Raw genomic sequence first — 19,641 nt, 5'->3', positions numbered from 1 at the left:
AGGATAGTTGGTTGGTTGGTTGGTTGGTTGGTTTTTTGTGAAAGGCCAAAGCTCTTCTCTGGAGAACTTTGTAACTTAATGCCTTTTCTGTGAACATGGGCAGCCCCTGTCCCATGTGGTTGCAAGCTAAGATTAAACAGCTGCCATTCAGCATTGCCTTGTGTGCCAGGATCACCGCCGCTCTTTCAGCTGAGAGGTCTTGTAACTGAGTCTGGCACAGCTCCCAGTCCATCACACTTATAATGGCTTCCTTTCCAAATGCCCACAGTAGTTATGGATAGCTGCAGGTGGGAAGAGAGGAGTTTTGTTATAATGGCTGCAGAAAGCCTGTTTGTAGTGGCCCTTGAGGTCTGTCTCCTAAAGCCTGCCCTGTAATCATAGTGGTGCTGATTGCTGTTTTAGAGTGCTTTAAAGCTTCAAACAATTGTATACATTTTCTCCTTACTCTGGACTAGCTCTTGCAACAGATTGCACTCTCTGCTTCCCACAGGTTGCTGCAGAAAGAGAGAAGGTCCAGCTAGAAGAAGAAGCAGCCAAAACAAAAGCTGAGGCAGTCCCACCAAAGAAAGAGGTCCAGACTCCTAAAACTTACCGGCAGGGGATTGGAAAATACATTAACATGGCTGCAACGTGAGTTCCCTGCCCTTCTGAACTTTGAGTGTTTTAGTTGCCTTTCCTGCTGGACTCTCACCCTGTCCAGTGCCGTTGCTCAGGTGTTTGCAAAGTCTGCTGGTACAAACCAAAGACACCTTCATGCAGTCCTAACAGTCAAGAGTTACCTCTACTTCTGTAGTTTTTCAAGATTACAAATTAACTGAGCTTTTCTTTCAGCACTTGAATGTGACCAAGTTGGTCTTTAACAGCGTGTGCTGACTTCAGAACTGTGGATACATTTCCACAACTCAGAAGTCCTTGAGGAACTGTATTGTGTCACTTCCTACATCATCTTTTATTCTTTTCCTCTTCTGCAGCTATTTCTGAAGGCCACAGTCCCACAGATGTTTCTCTTTTAGCAGCTTCTCCCCTGCACAAAGTAGTTGCCTTAAGCCCTTATCAGGCTGCTGATCTGGTTCCCTGTTCAGCCACATGAACAGTTGTACCAGCACAACTGAAATGGCCGGAAAGGGGAGCAGGTTCCCAGACTTGCCGTGGGAGCACAGGGCGTCTGGCAAGTAGCTCCAGGGTGCCTGGCTGGTTGTACAGGCTTGTGCTAAAGTATCCTCTCCCAGTCACCCTTTGTACACCCGTTGGGATTGGCAGCATCGCTTGCTTTCCTAAAGACAATACAGAATCCCACCTGAGTGGCAGCTTTGCATGAGTTTTGGATAAATTAAAATAGATGCCTTCCACTTGATTTTTTTCAGACTTCTCTAAAAGCATTTGCAAAAATGTTGTTGTCTGTCTGCTGCATAAAGGCATGTATTTATGCATCCACAGATCTGGACAGCTATTTATTCAGCTTGTATGTGCCTGCGTGACTTACAGGCATTTGCATAACTGTGAGAACAAAACTATGTTAGCCCATGTAGGTCAGTTTGGTGTGTCAGTTAAGTGTTTCAGTTACAAAATATTGCTCGTCCCTTAAAATACTGTTTAGCTTAAAATTGCTGCCATTCTGCACTGTATTTAGAGAGGAAACCCAGGCAGAGTTTGCAGCTCTGTGGAAAGGGCCAAGTAGTACAGAAAGGACTTTTCTTTCCTAGTCCTTCACTCATTGCAGCCTGCCTTGAAACTGGGAGTTTGGGCTGTAGCAGCCCTTTGGCAGGTTCAGGGTTCTCCCTATCAGCTACTGATATCGGTCAATAAAACCACAGCACGTGAGCTGGCTGAGTAGTGTTTCCATGGGGTTGCAAACTCTGCTCAAGAGAGGCTGTGAATAGCCAGCAGCGACTGCAACAGGCTGTCCTCAGGAAACAGGAAAGGATCTGAAAAACTTGCCCAGCTGCTTTACACCTAATTCCCCATAAATCCTTTTGCTGCCACAAATGCAGGTGAGGAGACAGGGAGAGAACTTGTGGCTCACATTCTCATTGTGACTGCTAAAAATGAATAGCTGTTAAATCTTCCGCTCTGACCTGGAGAACTTGTTGGGTTTTGAACACGCTCCTGGAAGTGTTCAAAGCCTGACCCAAACCATCCCCGCAGACTGACACACTTTCCCTCTTTTTGGGTATACCAAAGGCCCCCATCCCCACCCCCCTGCAGTCCCCATGCTGGCATGGAGCTTGCACTCCTCTCTAATTGATAAGGGATGAGCTGGCTCCAATATAGACGTTGCTGGGAGAGGAAAGGCAACCAGCTGCCCTGGTCCCACCGAACAGTAAATAGTCCCTGAGAGTTGTTTTCATTTTGGCTCCAGGAAGCGCAGCGTGGAAGATGACGGGCCCTCAACCAGCACAGCTGCGAAGAAAGAGAAAAAGAGCACAGGCTTCGGGGACTTCAGCTCCTGGTAGCAGCACGGGGAGCCTAGCACTGGAGCAGCACAGCAAAAAAAGAAAAGGCGACCTCCCACATGTCCCCGAAGAGCCCGAAAGACAGTCTGTCCTGGGGAGGGAAGGCACCAGCCTGCCCTTCCACTGGGAAAGAAAACTGTTGCTTTGTTAAGGCTGGTTAATGTGGCTTTGTTTTCTAGAGAGCTGTGTTCCCCCCACTGCATCTTCCTCGAAGGCCTTTTTGTTGTTGTTTTGCTAAGCGGGGAGCAGGCAGCCCAGCTCCACTGAGGATTAGCTGGAGCCTTTCTCTGCTTGGCTGGCAGCAGACCAGGCAGAGCCCAGCCTCACAGGACGCTACTTCAGTGAACAGCTACATTGGTGAAAGAGCTCCTTTTACAGGTAATCGTTTCCAGACAAGCCAACTCTGCCAGATGAAGGAATGAATTAATGTGCTGGGGAAGCGCCTGTGCTGCTGTAGTGCTTTCCGGAGGGGAGGAGAGGGCTCCAGCCTGTCCTGCCCTTCCCTTCCAGCTGCCTTTTGCTAGTTCTCAACAAGGACCAATTCTGTCTCTTCCTCATTGCGGGCCTGCCTCCTGGCTGGACTGACTGCTCCAAAATGAGCTCTCTCTGTACCCGTTTAAGTCTCTGACAGCCTGAGAAGCAGCGAATCTAGATAAGGAGGCTGGGGTGGCTGCACCACTTGTTCCTCCCAGTGGCTGGCCTTCCCTGAGCCACTGGGCAGCCAGATGGGCCAGGACACACCAGCTCAAACCTGCCCTTGGGTGCTGGGAACAACAGCCTGGAGCAACTGAGCAGGAATAGAAATAACTTTTGGTTTTTTTAACCGTCCCTAAAGCCTTCTCTTTGTGGGGGAACACACACTGTAGATTGCCCTGACATCAGTCTTCCCATCATTAGGTAAAACCATATAATATAGCTGACAGGCGTCTCAGATATTTCCATTGCATACCTACAAATTATTAAGAAGCTTAGTAAAGGCCTTATGAGGTAGAGATATATCAGCCTGTGAAGTTTTAATCAAAAAAACCTAAGTGTGTTACCATCACTTAGATGTAGAGGCTAGATCCTGAACATTACTTTTCAGTTCATCTTGGGTGTTTTCAGATGACAGAAATACCCTTCCTACCTCTCTGTGTGGCTGAGGAGATAGTTTTGTAATCAGCTTTGTAACGATACATTTATATTGGTGGTTTCACATTTTAAGAGAAGACTCCATTTATATGAAATTGCTGTAAAAACTTTTGGTAAAATGTTTTGCATTAAATGATTTTATTTTCTTTTGAGTGCTTGCCTTTGACTCTTCAACTGTCATTTCCAAGATCATGGTATTGCAAAGTTGATTGTCACAGAAAGAAATGATTCATTCCTACTTTTTAAGATGCTCATAAGGAACTCTGGGATCTTTGCGGATATGATTACATCTTTGTTATATCACAGGAAGTTCAAACTAGTTTGAAAGAATAATAGGGGGTTTTTGTTTTGCAGCATTTTGCAGTGTGTAAGTTTGAAAGAACGTGTTTGATTCCTGGAACAGGGGATATGATGGTACTTTCCTCAAGCTGAGTTTCTTGTGTTTATTGAAACCTCTTGCTTCTTCTGGATTGGCCTTTTCCTGATAAAATGTTATTGATCCCTTCTACCTAACTTCTACTTCAGCACATTTTGAGTCGTCAAGTTCAGTGTTGCTTGAGCTGGAATGGGCAGTTTAATGAAATCCATGAGAGTAAAATGCTTTTTTGTACTTGATTAAAATGGAGATTATTATGAAAGAAAGGAGCTTTTGATTACAAGGAAGGCAACAGAGGTGTGGCAAGGACTCCTGTTTCAGCAAGAGTCCTTGTTACAGATTGATATAAGGGACAGTTTCCTTTCGAGGCAGCAGGCTGCAGAGATAACTACGCGCTTTCCCTTTCTACTTGTTTTTTGGCAGAGCTCACTGCAGCCCATGAAGGACCACTCCCGTGCAAAGTGCAGACAGGACTGCTGCCCTTCCAAGCACTGCCTTTGCGCTGCTCGTTTTGTTACAATTTCCCACCATAACATCAGACACAAAAGAAAGAGCAATTTCCTGGCTTCTAGGAAGGGCTGAGCGTAACCCTTTTAGTTTTGCTCTAAGCAGCCTCCATTCACCACTCGACCTGAATTTGGGCTGGTCTGCCAGTGCTCCTTGCTGTTGTTGGTGGGACCCAAGCTGGGAGATGCTGGCTCTGGCTCGTCCCCAGGGTGCTGCAGCGGTGCGCGGAGGTTGAACGGTTTGGCCGAGGCTGTGTGCTGAGTCAGCAGCTGGGCTGGGGTTTGTACCGAGAGCCTCTGCAGGGCAGCGAGCACGTCGGTGCTCAGGCAGCCAGACCCTGCAGCAAATTTTTGTTCTGAATTCCCACCTCTCTGCTCCCTCCCGCACCTGTACTTTTGCATACTTGGTCAATTTTTTTTTTAACTTCAGCTTTTCAGTGTGTTGTAGCCCTTGTTTTTACAAAAGCTGGCTCTTTGCAGGGCGACGTGCAAACTTTCCACTACCTGAGTCAGGAAAGGGGAGAAAGGAGGCTTTGCTGAAACCTTTTCTGCCCCTTTCATCGCTTGGTTCTCCAGCAAGGGTGGTGTGTTAAGAGGAATACCCAAAGCAGCTCATGCCGTGTATGGAGGCATAGGCAGGAATTGTGCAGCCTTACTACAGAAACTCACTCCTGGGAACCACTGTGCTATTTGTAAGCACATTTTTACATTCTTTGGCTTTGACACTTTTCCAGTAAATGTGCTTAGAGAGAAAAAGTAGGATTTTAACCAGAGGCTGAAATAGTTTTTGTCTGGCCTTGGCTAGAATAATACCAGCACTCTCTTACTTTGCATTGCTCCATACCTGGGTCATTTTGCTGAAAGGCAGAGGCACTGGGTGACCAGTAAATTCATCGTTTCCTGAGATCTGGCACTGTAGCAGGGAACACCACGAGCACAAAACACCCTCAAGAAGGTGGTGGCATGTGGTGGGGCTGGCAGCCATGACCATACAGCCGCACAAAGACGTGGGGCTTGCGGGAGACTCAGTTCTTCACCTTTGCTTTTTTTGGCATGAATTCAGCCTGGCCCCTCGAGGACCATTGTATTGTCTGTGTGGGAAACAGCACTAAATGAATGGTTTTCCAGCTAAATTAGCTGCAACTCTGTTTCCATATTTACCAAGAGAAAAAGCCCAAAATATTGTTGTTCAGTTTAATTTTGCCTGTTCCCCACTGGCTGGAATTGCTACAGCCCACTCTTCTTGGAAGCGAGAGCTCATAGAAGCAATTGCTCTGCTTCAGCATCATGTGGTAGATCATAGAGGTACCCATCTCATGTGGGGCCATGAATTGTGAGTAGTCAAACTGTGCTTCAAGGTCTCCCAAGAAAATTCTGCTTCTCCCTCCAGCTCCTTTCTTGAAAGGGACCGGGCAATGACCATTCCCCAGAGCCCAAACCACCCTCAGCCGTATGGGCAAGGGTCTCACTGGGGTGGAGCAGAGAGGTGCATACAGAGTTCAGTCCAGCATGGCTTGGCTCACTTCCCATCTGTGCTAAATTTACTACTTCTTACTGTGAATTAAAAACCACACGGAACATACCTCTACCAGGTACTGCTCCAGGATTTATCTGTCGTGTTCTCTTCACCCTGAATGGTGGGCATGTGGAAGATGTTCGGGCCCTGGACCGGCTGCTGTTGGGATGCCATTGGTACCAGAAGCAGAGCAGAGCATGGGTAGAGAGGAACGGACAGAGACAACCTGGAGGAGCCTGTGATGGTGGGTAGGACGGGGATGGGGACAGGAAGGGCTGCCGGCTGTGCCAGGACTCCTCGACAGAGCCTGGCGTGCCAGTTGCAGCTACCAGACCCTTGAGGTGGCTGCCATACCCGTGGGGCGAAGGAGCTAAAGCAGAGGAGGTGAGAAGCACCCGGGACTGCCTCCTTGGGCACTCCTCGCCTCACAGGTTTGGGAACCCAGTAGGGCACATCACAGAGGTGGCCCGTCCCTGTCCCCAGGCAGCCACCCGTGCTGGTGCCTCCACCTTGCACAGGCGTCCTTGGGAACCTTGCAGAGGGGGACCAAATACTTGAAGAGATCCATTTTGCTCTCTGGGTCCTTCCTGGCCAATTCCTGGCAGTTTTTTGCAGAGGTTTCTCGACTCTTAGTGCTTCTGTGTGCCCCTGCCACAGGGCTGTGCCTGTCCCTCTGGCCCATGGGGTGGCATGTGTCTGTGTGTTGGCTCCAATACAGACCTACTGACCCCAGCCTCTGCTGGGGCTGCTGAGCTCCGTTTCTGCATTTTCCAACCCAACTTGGCCCCAGAAACCTCAAGGTGAGAGGCCAGGACGAGCACTCGCTTCCTTGCCCAGGCAAGGGGGCATTTGTGGCCCTTTGGTCCCCTTGGCTTTGTCCCAGTCTCCATGATCTGAGCTTCAACGCAGCTTCGGTTCAAGGGCAGTAGTCAGCCTCCCCCTCACTGGCTGCAAAACTTCCAGCAGAAAACAAAAATCCACTTCTCGGGTCGTTGCGGGGTTCCTGCAGGTGCTGCGTGTGTCCCCCGGGATGAGCTGCTCGCCAGTGGCTCTGGGGCAGCTGCGTCCCTGCTGCCGTGGCACACGGGTCTGCACCAAAGGCCATCTTGTTGAAACCAAGGGAGCATGCTGAGGCTTTGCGTCCCTCGGCTAGCAGGAAAAGCATAATTAATTGCAGAAAGAAGCAGCAGCAAAAGCTGCTGTTCATCTGCCCGATTCCCTTTGGAAGAGCCCGTGGTCCTGTAGGACGCATGCAGCGGCAATGCCGCGTCCAGCATGGCTGTGTAGTGCGGCTGCCTGGGAGATCTGCTCTGAGTTGATGCAGTTTGTGCCACTGGCCTTGAGGCTTTAAGGACAGCGAGGTAAAGGTTGTCTTTAGAGAGAGAGAGAAATAGTTTAGGGCAGCTGCAGGTTTTACGGTTGCGTGTGGATGGGCTTGCAGAGAAGTACGGGGTTTTGGTTCAAAAGCAGCAGTGTGTTGGTTTAACACTGTCTACGCTGGCACGTCAAGGGCTGGTCTCCACTGCCCAAATCCCAAATGTGGGGTCTTCGCACCCCAAATGCGGGTGGCAGATGCTCGTACCACAACCAGGGCTTAAGCAAAAGCAGTGAAGGGCTGAAGTGCTAAATGCAGCCAAGCCAAGGCCAAGCCCTTCGAAGGAAGGGGGAGGCTGAGCACACTGGAGCCGATGGGTGCCGGAGGATCAGTGCCGCTGGCTCCACGCTGTTGCACACGCAGCCAGGCGGGCACAGCATCGGTGGGGGCACAGGGCTCTCGCAACCCCCCTGCCGGGCACCGGTGACCCGGGCATGGGCAATGTCGGTCCCCTCTGGCGGCGGTGGAGCCGCAGGCATGGCCGTGGCCACGACCACCCTGCAGCTGGTAGGAGCAGCTGGCAGATAAACCTAGCGCTCGGACGCTGGGTTATAAGTATCAAATATTTCTGGGATCCCCCCACCACCCCTCACCAGCGGTGTTTGGAAGGAACAGGATGCCGGAAACCTTGTGCCAGGAAGCAGCTTTTATAAGCAAGGGAGGGGATTGCCAAACACCCCCCTCCAAGTTTTAACACTGTTTGCTTTGGAAAAGGCAAACAAACTAAATCGGACTGCACAGGAAGGAGGCGGGCAGCTGCCTGCCCTGGCCGGCAATGGTTTACACCGCACAGCGCAGCCGGGGATTTCTCGCTTCCTCTCTTTCTTCGGAAAGCGTATTTGGCATGGCGGAGGATTTAACCCTCCTGTGCTGTGACTGCAGAGAAGGGACTGGAGCTGAGGCTGCGCTCAGAGCTTGGGGAGCACAGCCCCTCCGCTCTGGGACACCCACCTGCATGGCAGCGACATCCAACCCCATCAGCTTCGACCTGGGTGTCCCCATTCCTGCCACCCACAGGGACCGGGATCCCCGCTGCAGTGCAAGGCTGTGACCAGGCTGCAGTAGTGGGGGGGGGGGGGCAACGGGGCGGCATCACACCCTCCTGCCCTGCCGTGCAGCCACCCGCTCATCCCGTGCGCTGCTTTAGCTCACCCATCTGGCACAAGCCGCCAGCAACGGGTTTGCTTCTCGGGACCTCTAAAAAAGCAAAAGGAGCTCGATGGGTGGATCGGAGAGGAGAGGGGCTCCCAGTGTCATCAGCCCTGCTGGTGTGAAAGCCGCTGTGGCAGCTCAGTCCCTTCCCTGCTCCCACAGCCTCCACCTCCTGCACATCCTTTGGGCAGCCCAGGCGGGTTTTGGGAGGCTCCAGCCGTGGCTGCTGGTGCCCAGTGAGCACCAGTCGCGGCCATGCAGTCTTGTGGCCGACCGTAGCTTGTGTGTCCCACGCTGGTTGCCTTCGTCGAGAAGCAGTGGTAGCTGGTGACCTGCGGTGCCGCGTTGGGCCCGACGGCCACAACACGGCTGTTCGCAGGCGAGAGCGTGTACGAAAGTGTGCATAGGGATTTTTAAACAAAAAGCACATTGTGACCGCGAGCTGGGGCACCCCGTGGCGCCGGGAGGGATGTTCGCACTGTAGGGACATGTGGCCTTTGGGGACGAATGCTGAGATGGCTCTGAAAAGCAGCTCCTCGGTGCTGCCTGGAGCTGGTGGCAGTGGGACCGTGGAGGGGAAAGCTGAGCCCGGGGGGCATCCTGCAGCGAAGCCGCAGTGGGGCTGGGGGGCCTGACACCACATTGCTGCAAAGCCTGAACCCCGCTGAGCTCGGTCGTCGTGCACGGCAGCGCTGCCACGTTAACATGGGGCACGGCGGGGGCCGCGGGGGCCGCGCACGGCACCTCGGCAGGGCCGGCACTGACTCACCCTCCGCTGAGCTCAGGCGCTGCAGCCCGGTGACTTCATCCGCTGGAAATAGCAACCGAGGAGGAACCGTCTTTCTGTCACCACCATCCATACCCATATAGACACACAGGCACTCGCTGCTGCCTGCACTGCTGCCTGCACCCCAGTCCCAGCAGCGGGAGCTGGTTGAGCCCCAAGGCCGGGGCAGCCCTGCGGTCTCCCCCCCCCAGCCCGGACACATGCTGGAGCTGCTCCGCACAGGACGGGACAGGATGGGGCCCTGTGGCTGCGCGGGGCTGACAGCATTTGACAGCCAAGGTGCTGCCGGCCCCGCGAGGGACAGTACGGAACGCTGCTGCATGAGTCAGTGAAGGGTTTCAAGGCCAGAGAGATCACGGCTTTATCTACTCCACCTGCTTGTACAGCACAGACGGTACAATTTGCACTCAAGCCAGTAATGGCTTCTTGGCTAAAATGTGTTTTCCAGAAAGGCACCGGGCTCTCTGTGAAGCCTACAAGGGAAATTTAATCCCACAGTTCCCCTGGTAGCAAAGCAAAGGCATCGCGGCAGCCTGCAATGACTATAGCAGATAATGGGGCCCCTCCGCCTGCTCCCTGCCTGCGCCGGGTTCTTGCTCTTATCGCGGATGAGCAGAGCTGTCCCGGGGTTTGTAGAGGCACGGCACTGCAGGGGCTGCTCACAGCAGTCAACTCTGGTTCTGCCACAAAGGCTGGGGGTGTTTGAGATCCCACGGGGACACGCTGTGGGTCTCCACCCTGCTCTTTCCCAAGGGGACGGTTGCAGGGACAGGGCTTATGGAGCCGGGGCCAGGGTGGAGGGCTGATGTGGGCACGAGGCAGATGTCCTGCAGGCACCAGTCCCTGCGTCCAGGACGGGGCTGTGCCACGGGACACGCAGGAGGGTGCATACGGGCATGACGGGTGCCCGTCCATCTCTTGCTCGGGGACTGAACAAGAGTTTTGCAAAGTCTCGGGGCTGCTACAATGCCAGTGCCAACTTTGCTCCCGCTGGTCGCCGTTTAAAGGTCAGCGGGGCTGAGGCGAGCGAGCTCGATGCTCGCTGTCACTCGTCCCCCATTTACTTGTTCATCCAGGTTTGCTTTCGTAAAAAAGGCAAGAAAACCAACCACCTCTCCCAGACCCCTCTGCTCCCTCCACTGGGGCTCTTCCCACGTCACCGGCCCGGCAGGGGGGGGGGGGGGTGTTTGCATCTCTGCTGGCTTTTCTTCTATGCATGACTCCAGGCTGGTTGCTTTGCTATTTTCCGGAGATAAGGAGGGTGCAGGGGCATCACGCCTTCCTGACCGCGCAGTGCCCTGGGCTGGCTCTGTAGGAGGTAGCCCGCCGCAGCAGCCCTTCGCTGGCCGCTGCCGGACAGGCTGGCAGGAGCTGCCGCTGCCAGCACGATGCCTTAACCGTGGTGAGACCAAACCTCCCGTGTCCCCAGCACCTGCCTCCACCCCTCCCAGCACTGCTGGGAAGCTTTGGGAATTAAAGCATCCCTCCAGAGAGGCTTGGTCCCTGACAGGGTTGGGAAGGGCAGAGCGGGCACGGAGGGCTCCAGGAAGGGCTGGCATCCATCGATCTGCTCGAGGGCGGAGGAAGCACTGGGGATCGGGGTTGTACCCGTGGGGCTGTGCACGGGGCAGCTTCCCAGGCCCCTCTGTGGTTCCTGACGTCACGGAGAGGCCAAATCTTCCCTTTTTACACAGAAAAAAAGGCTCATCTGCAGACACAGCAGGCTGCATTTGACAGCTCGTAACTTAATGGCTTTTAAAAAATAGCCACAGCCTGGTTTAAACACTGGTTGAGGTCTCCTCTACCTTTCCCCCTGGAAAGCCTTCTGAGCTCTCACTTTTCTGATATTAGACACTTTCTCTAATCTTTGGCCTTCATTTATTAATGGCTAATTATATCTATTTGCTTTTGTGCCAACATTGTCCTTTAGCTTGAATAGCTTTTTTCCCTCCCTAATGCTTGCTTCCCGGTGCTATTTATAGGCAGCAATTGCATCCCCCCGCAGCCTCTGTTTTGCTTGGCTACACAAGGCTGCGTGCCTTCAGCCTCCTCCAAACGGCCCCGTCGCCCTCCTGCCTCCCTCCGCGTCCTTTCCTCGAGCCGAGGGGGTTCAGACGGGTGCCCACCTGGTGCCGGCGTCTGGCAGAAACCAGTTGGGTGCCAGGACTGGCCGTGATGCTTTGGGGCAGAAAGCTGGCGGGCAGAGCCCCGTGCCACCGGAGAGCCCCATGGGGTTATTATGGTTTTTAGGCAGCCCCATGGGGTTATTTTTTAGGCAAAGGCAGGGACGGCTCCAGGCTCCCGTTTGCCTTCCCTATCCCTCCTAGCCCATTTCTTCGGAGCGCCCGGCAACACCTGGCACCGTGGCCCACCAAGGCAGTGCACGGAGTTGCGTGATTCCTATCGGCGCTTTCATCCCGGGATGAAACGGATGATAGAAAACGTTTGTTTTTATGATAAAAGCAACTGACCCTGGAGGAATCTGCCTTCCCCAGGGCGGCCTGCAGCAAATCATGGAGATAAGGCACCGACACGCAGCAAACGCCAAGTGCTTCCAAGCTCCTGAGCGGCTGCAGAGCAAATCCCTTCCCACGTGGAAGGAAACCCGCGCTGGGTTTCCACAGCTGCTCCCGAGCCCGGACAACGCAGCCAGTGACGATTTTAGTCGATTTTGTTGGGGCCGGGAAGGTCTGCAGAGGAGGACACTATTTATTTTTTTTTAATGAACGGCCAGATTTTTTTGTTACAGACATCTTCGCCACAGATCTCAGTCGAGCTTTTAATAGATGGGTTCCTCGCCAGCGGCAATTGCAAATTGATTGCAGCAGAAATGGCAAGTGAAGACAAATATAGTGCAGGCTGCCTGCAGGGAGAGTGCACGGAGGAAACTTTGGATGCTATTTTTGGTGCTTTGTCTCCACTGCTTACAGTATTTCTAATCGTTGTTTCTCCTTAAAAAACATGCTTAGGGTTGGGATTTTTTTTTTTTTTTTTTTTTATGGTTAAAAAAAAATTCCTTTCTCCAGAGAAAGGGTCAGATGCCGTGTCCATGCCTTGCTCCGCAGAGCTGGTGGGTACCGCAGTCCTGGTCGGCTGGTGCTGGGAAGGCAAAGGCACGCTGGTGATGCTGCCTCCATCCCCTCCACTGGGACCAGAACCGGGCCCATCTCTCCCAGACACTGTGCAGGGGCCAACATGGAGCCAAACCCTGATTTCACCCCGATCCATGGGAACGTCGTGGGGAGTACGGGAAAGTTCAGCGTGCTCGCTAATAAAAGAAGGAAACTCTCCCACGCTGCCGAGCCATCGCTGCACCACGGGGGGCCGGCAGCGGATGCCCCAGCCCTGCGGCGAGCTCCTCCGCTCAGCACCAATGCACCGAGTTTTGCATGGTCCCAGCCAGCACCAGGAGCCGCAACGGCTGGACGCTCCTGGAACGCGGTGGGATCCAGCTGGGTGCTGTGAGTGAAACACTCGCCCTGGAGGGGAGCAGCTCTGGGCTGCAAAATCAGAAAATCCAGGCACGACCGAGAGCATGTACACCGGAGCCCGACTGCAGGGAGACGGGGAGGAGAGCGCTGGAAATCACTCGGATTACTTGGCAGAGTGGAAAAACACTCCGAGTTATTGCCGCGCTTGGGGAGCCACGGCTAGATGACACCGGAGTGATGTGAAAGGCTTTATGGCACTGATGCCCTAAACTTCTCGGCCCCGGGGGACGATCGGGGACACGGTGGCAGATTGAGGCGCGTCCTCAGGACGATCAGCCCCCGGCGCAGAGGCGTCTTGCTGACACGTGTGTCCGTGGGTGTGAGAGACGAGGCTGCAGTTATAAATAAAGGAGCAGAAACGCTAATAAAAGTGACAAGCAAGATCAGGGAAAATCTGGGTTTAACCACAGAATGGCAAAATAAAAGCAGCTCACGGCGGGGCTGGCCGTGACCGCAGCAGCCTTGGTCCTGCACTTTCTGTGTCTGCCTGGAAATCTGGGATGTCTGCAGCAGCAGCTCAGGGAGGGGGTCTGTCACCTTCTCTGAGGATCTGGCGGTGCTTGGACTGTGGGATAGGGTTTGTGTTTGCCTCATTAGGAGGCTTAGTGGTATGAGAAGCCCCAGATGCTCTTCTGCCGTCTTTTTACACATCCACGTTTGCGCAGACCCCATTTTGCCTTGACTTGATCAAGCCGCAATCTGGTGTTCACAAAAAAAATTCCCTCTGTTTCCTATGTTTGCTTCTAAATAACATAAAAGGCCCTGCTCTGCCAGCATGCTGGATGGTGCTGGAGTTAAAATAAAGGTAACAAAAATGGGAAGAAGAAATTGTTCATCAGTGGCTCATTGAGCCCTTTAGCAGAGAGGACCTGTGGCCCTTTCATACCTGGCCAGGTTGATATTGCATGTCCAGCACAGCGCAAGGCTCACACCCAACAGCTCAGGGTTGCCCACCCCAAGCTGGGGTGGGCTGCAGCTGCTGAGCACCCCCTGGAAAGAGAAAAAAAAAAAATTAAAAAAAAAATTAAAAACCCCCTTTTTTAAGGTTTTTAAGGCAGACACTAACGTCTACCTCTGATAACTCTGATATAACCCATGTCCCCGGCCCCAGGGTGGGCAGCGCTCCCTGTCCTGTCCCGATGGGCGTCTCTAGAAGAAGGGGCTGGGTGCCACACCAGGCACATGCCCTCTGCTTGGTGTTTCCCAACTGGGAAGGTTTTCAGCTGGCCTTGCCACAGCTGGTATGTGCAGATGTCCCGGGGAGGAGCGCTTGGGAGCAGTCCAAGGTAAACGCATGTATTCGGTGCAACACGCATCTGCCCGGCACCGGCATTGGCACCGCACCGCTACGGGACGAGGCCGCAGGCGTTCCCGTCGCTTACTAGTCAAACCCCCTTTTCTGGGGCCGCAAAGGCGGCGGGGGCAGCACGCGTCAGCTCAGAGCTCCCCCCCCCCCCTCCCCAGGAGGTTATTTCGCAAGAGAAGTCAGCTTGTGGAGGAGGTTTTTATGGCTGGGGATCAAAGTCCTTGGCGCTCGCCCAGTTTCCCAGTATTTAGCTGTTGCACAGCCCAGGGTTTGCAGCTGGGTTTGTGGGCCAGTGTCACGGCAGGGAGGGAGGGAGCCCAGGGCTTGTGGGGGGAGGAAGGTTTAGCCCACTGGCCTCTCCCACAGCCGCTCTCACCGCCGGACACCCTGGGTGGCACAGAAATGGGGGTCAGGCCCTGTGGGGGAAAGGGACTGGTGGGGGTCAAGGGGACTCCCAAGCTTCAATGGTCAAAGGGAAGCTGCTTTTCTTTGCCCAGAGACGGATGCATCGTGTCCCGGTCCTGCAGGCATCCCGGCTAGCAGAAGTCTGGCTGGGTGCCGTCCCTTCCCTGCCCCGATTTGGGCAGCACCAGCCTCACCCCAGGCGATAATCCTGCTTTCTCCATCCTGCTCCATCGCCACCAGTCCTGGGCTGTCTCTCGGTCCCCAGCATTCCCAGGTCCTCAGCTGAATAAGCTCATTTTTCGCTGTGCTTTATGGCTACGGACATCATGGAGATCTGCAAAGAGGCAGGCAGAGACACAAGGAAGACGTTTAACCAACTTTTACAGCTTTGCTTATTTATGAGCATATATGTACATCGTGAATAACCTGGAGGGTCGCATTTTAAGACGCTGATGTATTCCCCCCCCCACCCCGCCCATAAGGCAAAGAGCGTGCTTATCCACGCCAGGTCTGCGGGGATGCTGGGCGGCACTGGCCGCGGGGTGGGGACCGTCCAGGCAGAGCTCGGCTCCCTCGCCAGACCCGCACCCAGTGCAAACAAGGAAACCAGTTAACACAAATCAATTCCACCTCGCCGGGGCTGAGTCAAACTTTCCCAGCTCCTCCTCTGCCCGTCACGGTGGGGATTTTCCCAGGTCTGGTCTTGCAGGGGTGCAGTAGGTGCTGCCCCACCAACAGCCTCATCCTGTGGGACCAGAAAGGCTGGGAACCATCATCTTATTTATTTCCAGAATAAATGTAGTCCCGGAAAATTCCCATCCTGAAGCACTGGCCTATAAGCCCTATCTTGTCTGTGTTGGTTTTGCCTTTCATCTGGCCATATTTCCATAAACAGCTATTTTGGGGTGGGGGAGGCAGCTGTCACCTCCCAATAACTGCAAAAGGCAGCAAAGGGCCGGGTGTCACTCACCATCCCCATCACCATCTGGGGCCGGGGGACCATGGCTCGTTCACACCATTGCTAATCCCTGGCTGCGTCGCTGCTGGACACTTTGTTAGCAGACATCGGGCTGGCAAGAAACCAGGCTGGCACTTGCCCCAAAAAAAGGGTAGAAAACTGACGGTTATGGGGCCAGGAGCTGTTCCTGCTGTATTGTTATTGGCAACCTCTGTCATAAGAAAAAAAAAAAACAAAATTAAGAATAGATGTAAAGAGCAACATGTTTTTTTCCTCCGCCCAGCTGAGCTGTCGTGAATAAATCATTGGGGTTGTTGGTTTTTTTTGCAAACACTCGGTGAGGCTGGGGAAATCTGCTGGGAGCCAGAGCACTCAGGTCAGGGCTGTCCTGCCAAGAGACGATTACAGCCTGTCCTGGGGATGGAGGAGCAGGGATCGGAGCCAAGAGCGGCTTCGGGAGGTGTCTAAAGTCCAGGAGTAAGATTACAGGCTGCAGGGTCAGCAAAACCCTCTCACGCTCCGGGCAGCATCTTAAACCTTTCCGGAAAAGAAAGCACCCGGCTCAGCACCGCTGCGCCCGGCAAAGGGCTCTCCTGGCAGGGGGGCAGAGAGGCTCCGGCAGCCCCTGCGAGGAGGTGGCAGATGCTCGGGGAAGAATTAATCAGTCGGTAACGCGGCATTTCTACTCGGCACTGAAATGAAGGGTGTTGGCTCCTGGCCATCACCTGTCCCCTGTGGCAGGGTGCTCCCCAGACCCGTGCCTGGGCTGTGTCCCACAGCCATGGGGATGGGGTGCTTAGATGCGGACCCCCCCCCCCACACACACACACACGCACACACTCCCAGCCTCCCGCCTGGAGATGCGCAGAGGGGAGACAAACATCTTCGCAGTCTGTGACCTCCCCATAAAAGCACAGATGGCAATTTGTGGCGTGCCCATCTTACAAAAAAAAAAAAAAAAAAAAAAAAAGGATCGGAAGAGTAGGTTAAACAGCCAGTTCAGCAAAGTGCCTGGGGTGTATTGCAGCAGCTAAGCTATAACAAAACAAGTTACACATTGCTAGAGTTTGGCCTGATTTTTTTTTTTAGCACTGTGTATGTGTTTTTTTTCCAAGGGTGAGGGCTAGCAAGTGGCCCCACTCACAGCAGCAGGGCTGCTCGCTCTGTCGAGGAATCGGCGCCAGCCTGAGCTTCATTCAGCACGGGGCCGGCTCTGCCGCCACCGCACCCCTGCCACGCTTTCATCTTCCATTAAAATCAACGCAACGAGGCCGCGGGGAGCAACAGCGAAGCCAAACCAGATGCCACTCAGAGCTCGTACCAAGGAGACGTCGTCCGGGGCCATGCAGAGGCGGTGGCAGGGTGCTGAGCGATGGGGAGCAGAGGGGATGGTCCTCAGGTCCGCATCCCTGCCCGTCGGGTGGTTTCAGCATCCATCCCATAACCTGCCCGCGTACAGGCAGGTCCCTGCCCAGCACCCCAAAAGGGCTGCAGTAAATCCAGGCACAGACATTTTCAGGCAGGTTTTAGGCAGCGTTGGAGCCAGGCGGTGCTGACTGCGGGGACATTTTCCTAGGAGGACAGCACCCACCTCCACGTTTTGGTCCAGCGTCTCAGGGGATGAAACGTTTGTGCAGCTCGGCTTCATGTAAAAACGGGAAAAAGAGGGGAAATTGGGGAAAAATGGCAAAGAGGGGTAACCAGCAGCTCTGCCGATACTGCTGCTCGCTGCTGGTGCCTGGGAAACCCGGCTGGGCCAGCCCAGGGGCACATTTCACCGACCCTTGAGGTGAAGGCTGGAGACGCTTGCACAGCCTGGCTGCTGCCCTCGCCTCTTGTACATAATTCAAATTAGGGACCTACTGCATGGCTCAGAGGAGGTAAGCTTGGCTTTCAGAGCAGACATGCACAGAAACCAGAGAAGTTTCCATGAAGCCCTTCACACTGACAGCGTTGGGTAAAGCTCCAGCTCTTGTTACAAGTCTTGGGATTTTTGAGTGGCAAAACCGCAGCGTGTTAATGCTCGCTAACAGGCGCCAGACCAACAACTCGTACCGTCAAAGGGCTCGGATGTTGCACCTTGAAACCGGCCAGGCTCCCTCCCAGGCAGACACAGGCATCAGCGCTGCTCCTTCCCCCGGGAAAGGTTGTGTCCCAGCCAGCAAAGTCAGGCCATGGTATTGCTGGACACCAGCATCTCACAAAGCTAATAACTGCTCCCGGGTGTCAAGCTTTGTCTGATTGTGGCACAGCAGAAAGGGAGAAAGAGCCAAGGAGACAAAAGGGAAAAAGAAAAAAAGAGAGAAGAGAGGAAAAAAAAAGGCAAAGGGAAAAGAGAAGCCAAGAGGTGGAAAGAAAAGCAATGGCAAGGCGCAGCGTCGCTGCGAGGTCAGGGGTGCACTCAGGGCTGGAGAAGGGCTCTGGGGACTCCCACCTCCGAGGACAGCTGGGCACGCTGCCCGCAGCCCATTGCTTGCAGCTGCATCTCAGGTTATGTTCATTGCACTGAAATAGTTTTTCTTCCAACGCCACCAGCCTGAGCATCTAACGGCCCCAGCGCAGTGCCTGGTGGCTTGTTTCCCTGGGTTGGGGCTGGTTTCCAGTGGGAGCTCCCAACGCCTTCCCCTGCCGCCCCGGGCTGCCCGGCAGCCTGCCCCACACCAGGGCTGGCAGCGGAGGAGCCGTGCCCAGGCACTGCAGGACGCGGGCAGCGTGTCCTCCTGGGCTCCAGTGGGCAGACACGGCTCAAACACCCGATTTGCCTGCTTGTGCATGCAGGCTGTGTCCCTCTGCGCCGTTTCGAAGGGCTGCTTTGCCTCTATAGCAAAAATGGAAAAAAAAGCAAAGATTAAAAAACATCCCCCCCCCCCCCCGCCCCCCCTCCGGCACAGCTGCAAACACTTCGTCATGCAAATCTCCGTGTAATGGTCACCGCTGTGTTGATTTAACAAGCCCTGTGGACTGGGTTTCTGCTTGCCAAGCCGGCCACTGGATTTCTAGGAAACCAAGGGATGAGGCAGGTAGTTTTGCTCCAAGTTTGTGGCCTGATGCGATCAGACACTGCGCAGTGGACAAGGACCACGACCGCCGGCCACCCTGCACTGCGCCGGGCGAGGAGCAAAAGCCCTTGATCAAGCGAAGCTGCTGCTGCCGAGGCGAGAAACGAGCAAGACATCCACACCCAGAGCCCCAAGCAGCAAAATGAGTCACTGCCCTGTGCTGGCAGCATCCAGCACCGGGGACACCCCAGCCCTGCACCCTTGTGGGGTGTTCTCAGGATAGGGACGGGCAGCTGAGCAAGGTGGGGGCTCTCGTTTTGGCTACGCCACGCAGGGCTCCAGCCGGCAGGACCCACGGTGTGGGGCAAGAGTATGATGCCAACCCCACACTTGGCCTGCTCAGGGCCCCGTGTTAACCTTCAGATAACTTTTTTTTTTTTTCCCTGGACAGGCACGGACAGGGCACGGGTTGATGTTGGGAGATGGGGCACGGAGCCATCCAGATGCGGAAAGCATGGGAAAGCAGAAGGGGCTCTGGGCTTCATGGGGCATGGGAGAGTTCCTGGGCACTGGCTAAACGATGTTAATAAGGGCAGGGGAATGCGGGGGGAAAAAGGAATGGCAAAATGAGGCTAAAAAGTATGGACAAACGTCAACAGCGCAAGGTGAAAGCAAAACCCAGGGGAAGGCCAGCTGATCTGGACGCAGTTGGGTGCTGGCGGAGGGCTGATGGGGCGCAGAGGCTGCTGCGGTGTTTGCTGACAGGCCGTCAGCTGCAGAACGGGGCTGCTCGGGACCCGGGAGCTCGGAGGAAACCGCTGCCACCAAAGCGGTGTCGTCGTCGTCCCCCCGCGCGCGCACATGCGCACGCAGGCCCGGGCGGATAAACGGCAAGCTCAGTAAAACCCAGAGTTCAAGACCTTGGAGCCTCTCGGGAGGAACATGCTAAATAAAGAAACGAAACATGCTGTGTTTATCATCTTCCCCGTGAATGCGTGTTGCAGCCGGGCTGCTGCAGCATGCATGGCTGCGGTCCAGGACGGTGAGGGGAGAGGAGGCTGAGAGGCGGCGGGGGCTTTTCCCGGAGAGGCGCGTGCTTGTGCACATCCCAACGATGTTAGCTGTGCTTGGTTATCTGGAGGTCTCACACATCTCAATTCATTTCCGAAGTTTTATTAAACTCTTT

General features: G+C 54.4%; 1 protein-coding gene and 1 long non-coding RNA gene across 3 annotated transcripts in view; one reads left to right on the top strand and one right to left on the bottom strand.

Moving 5' to 3' along the window:
* The window catches only part of PPIL2 (peptidylprolyl isomerase like 2), a 74,284-nt gene extending 70,548 nt beyond the window's left edge, over window positions 1–3,736 (top strand). For both annotated transcript variants that reach the window (XM_049805801.1, XM_049805800.1), the window contains 2 exons: window positions 491–630; window positions 2,360–3,736. In XM_049805801.1, the coding sequence (XP_049661758.1) occupies window positions 491–630; window positions 2,360–2,453 (234 nt within the window). In that variant the 3' untranslated portion in view covers window positions 2,454–3,736. The remainder of the gene's footprint in view (window positions 1–490; window positions 631–2,359) is intronic.
* Window positions 6–18,334, bottom strand: LOC126040845 (uncharacterized). Its single transcript, XR_007506727.1, has 5 exons — window positions 16,778–18,334; window positions 15,469–15,667; window positions 14,693–14,832; window positions 6,050–13,777; window positions 6–281 (listed from the first exon to the last, which is right to left on the bottom strand). It is a non-coding gene; the product is annotated as an uncharacterized LOC126040845 (long non-coding RNA).
* Window positions 18,335–19,641: the final 1,307 nt, after the last annotated feature.

The sequence above is a fragment of the Accipiter gentilis genome, chromosome 7 (genome assembly GCF_929443795.1).
Source record: "Accipiter gentilis chromosome 7, bAccGen1.1, whole genome shotgun sequence".
NCBI classification, from domain to species: domain Eukaryota; kingdom Metazoa; phylum Chordata; class Aves; order Accipitriformes; family Accipitridae; genus Astur; species Astur gentilis.
The sequence above is the reverse complement of the archived record's forward strand: the minus strand, read 5'-3'. Positions and strand labels throughout refer to the sequence as shown.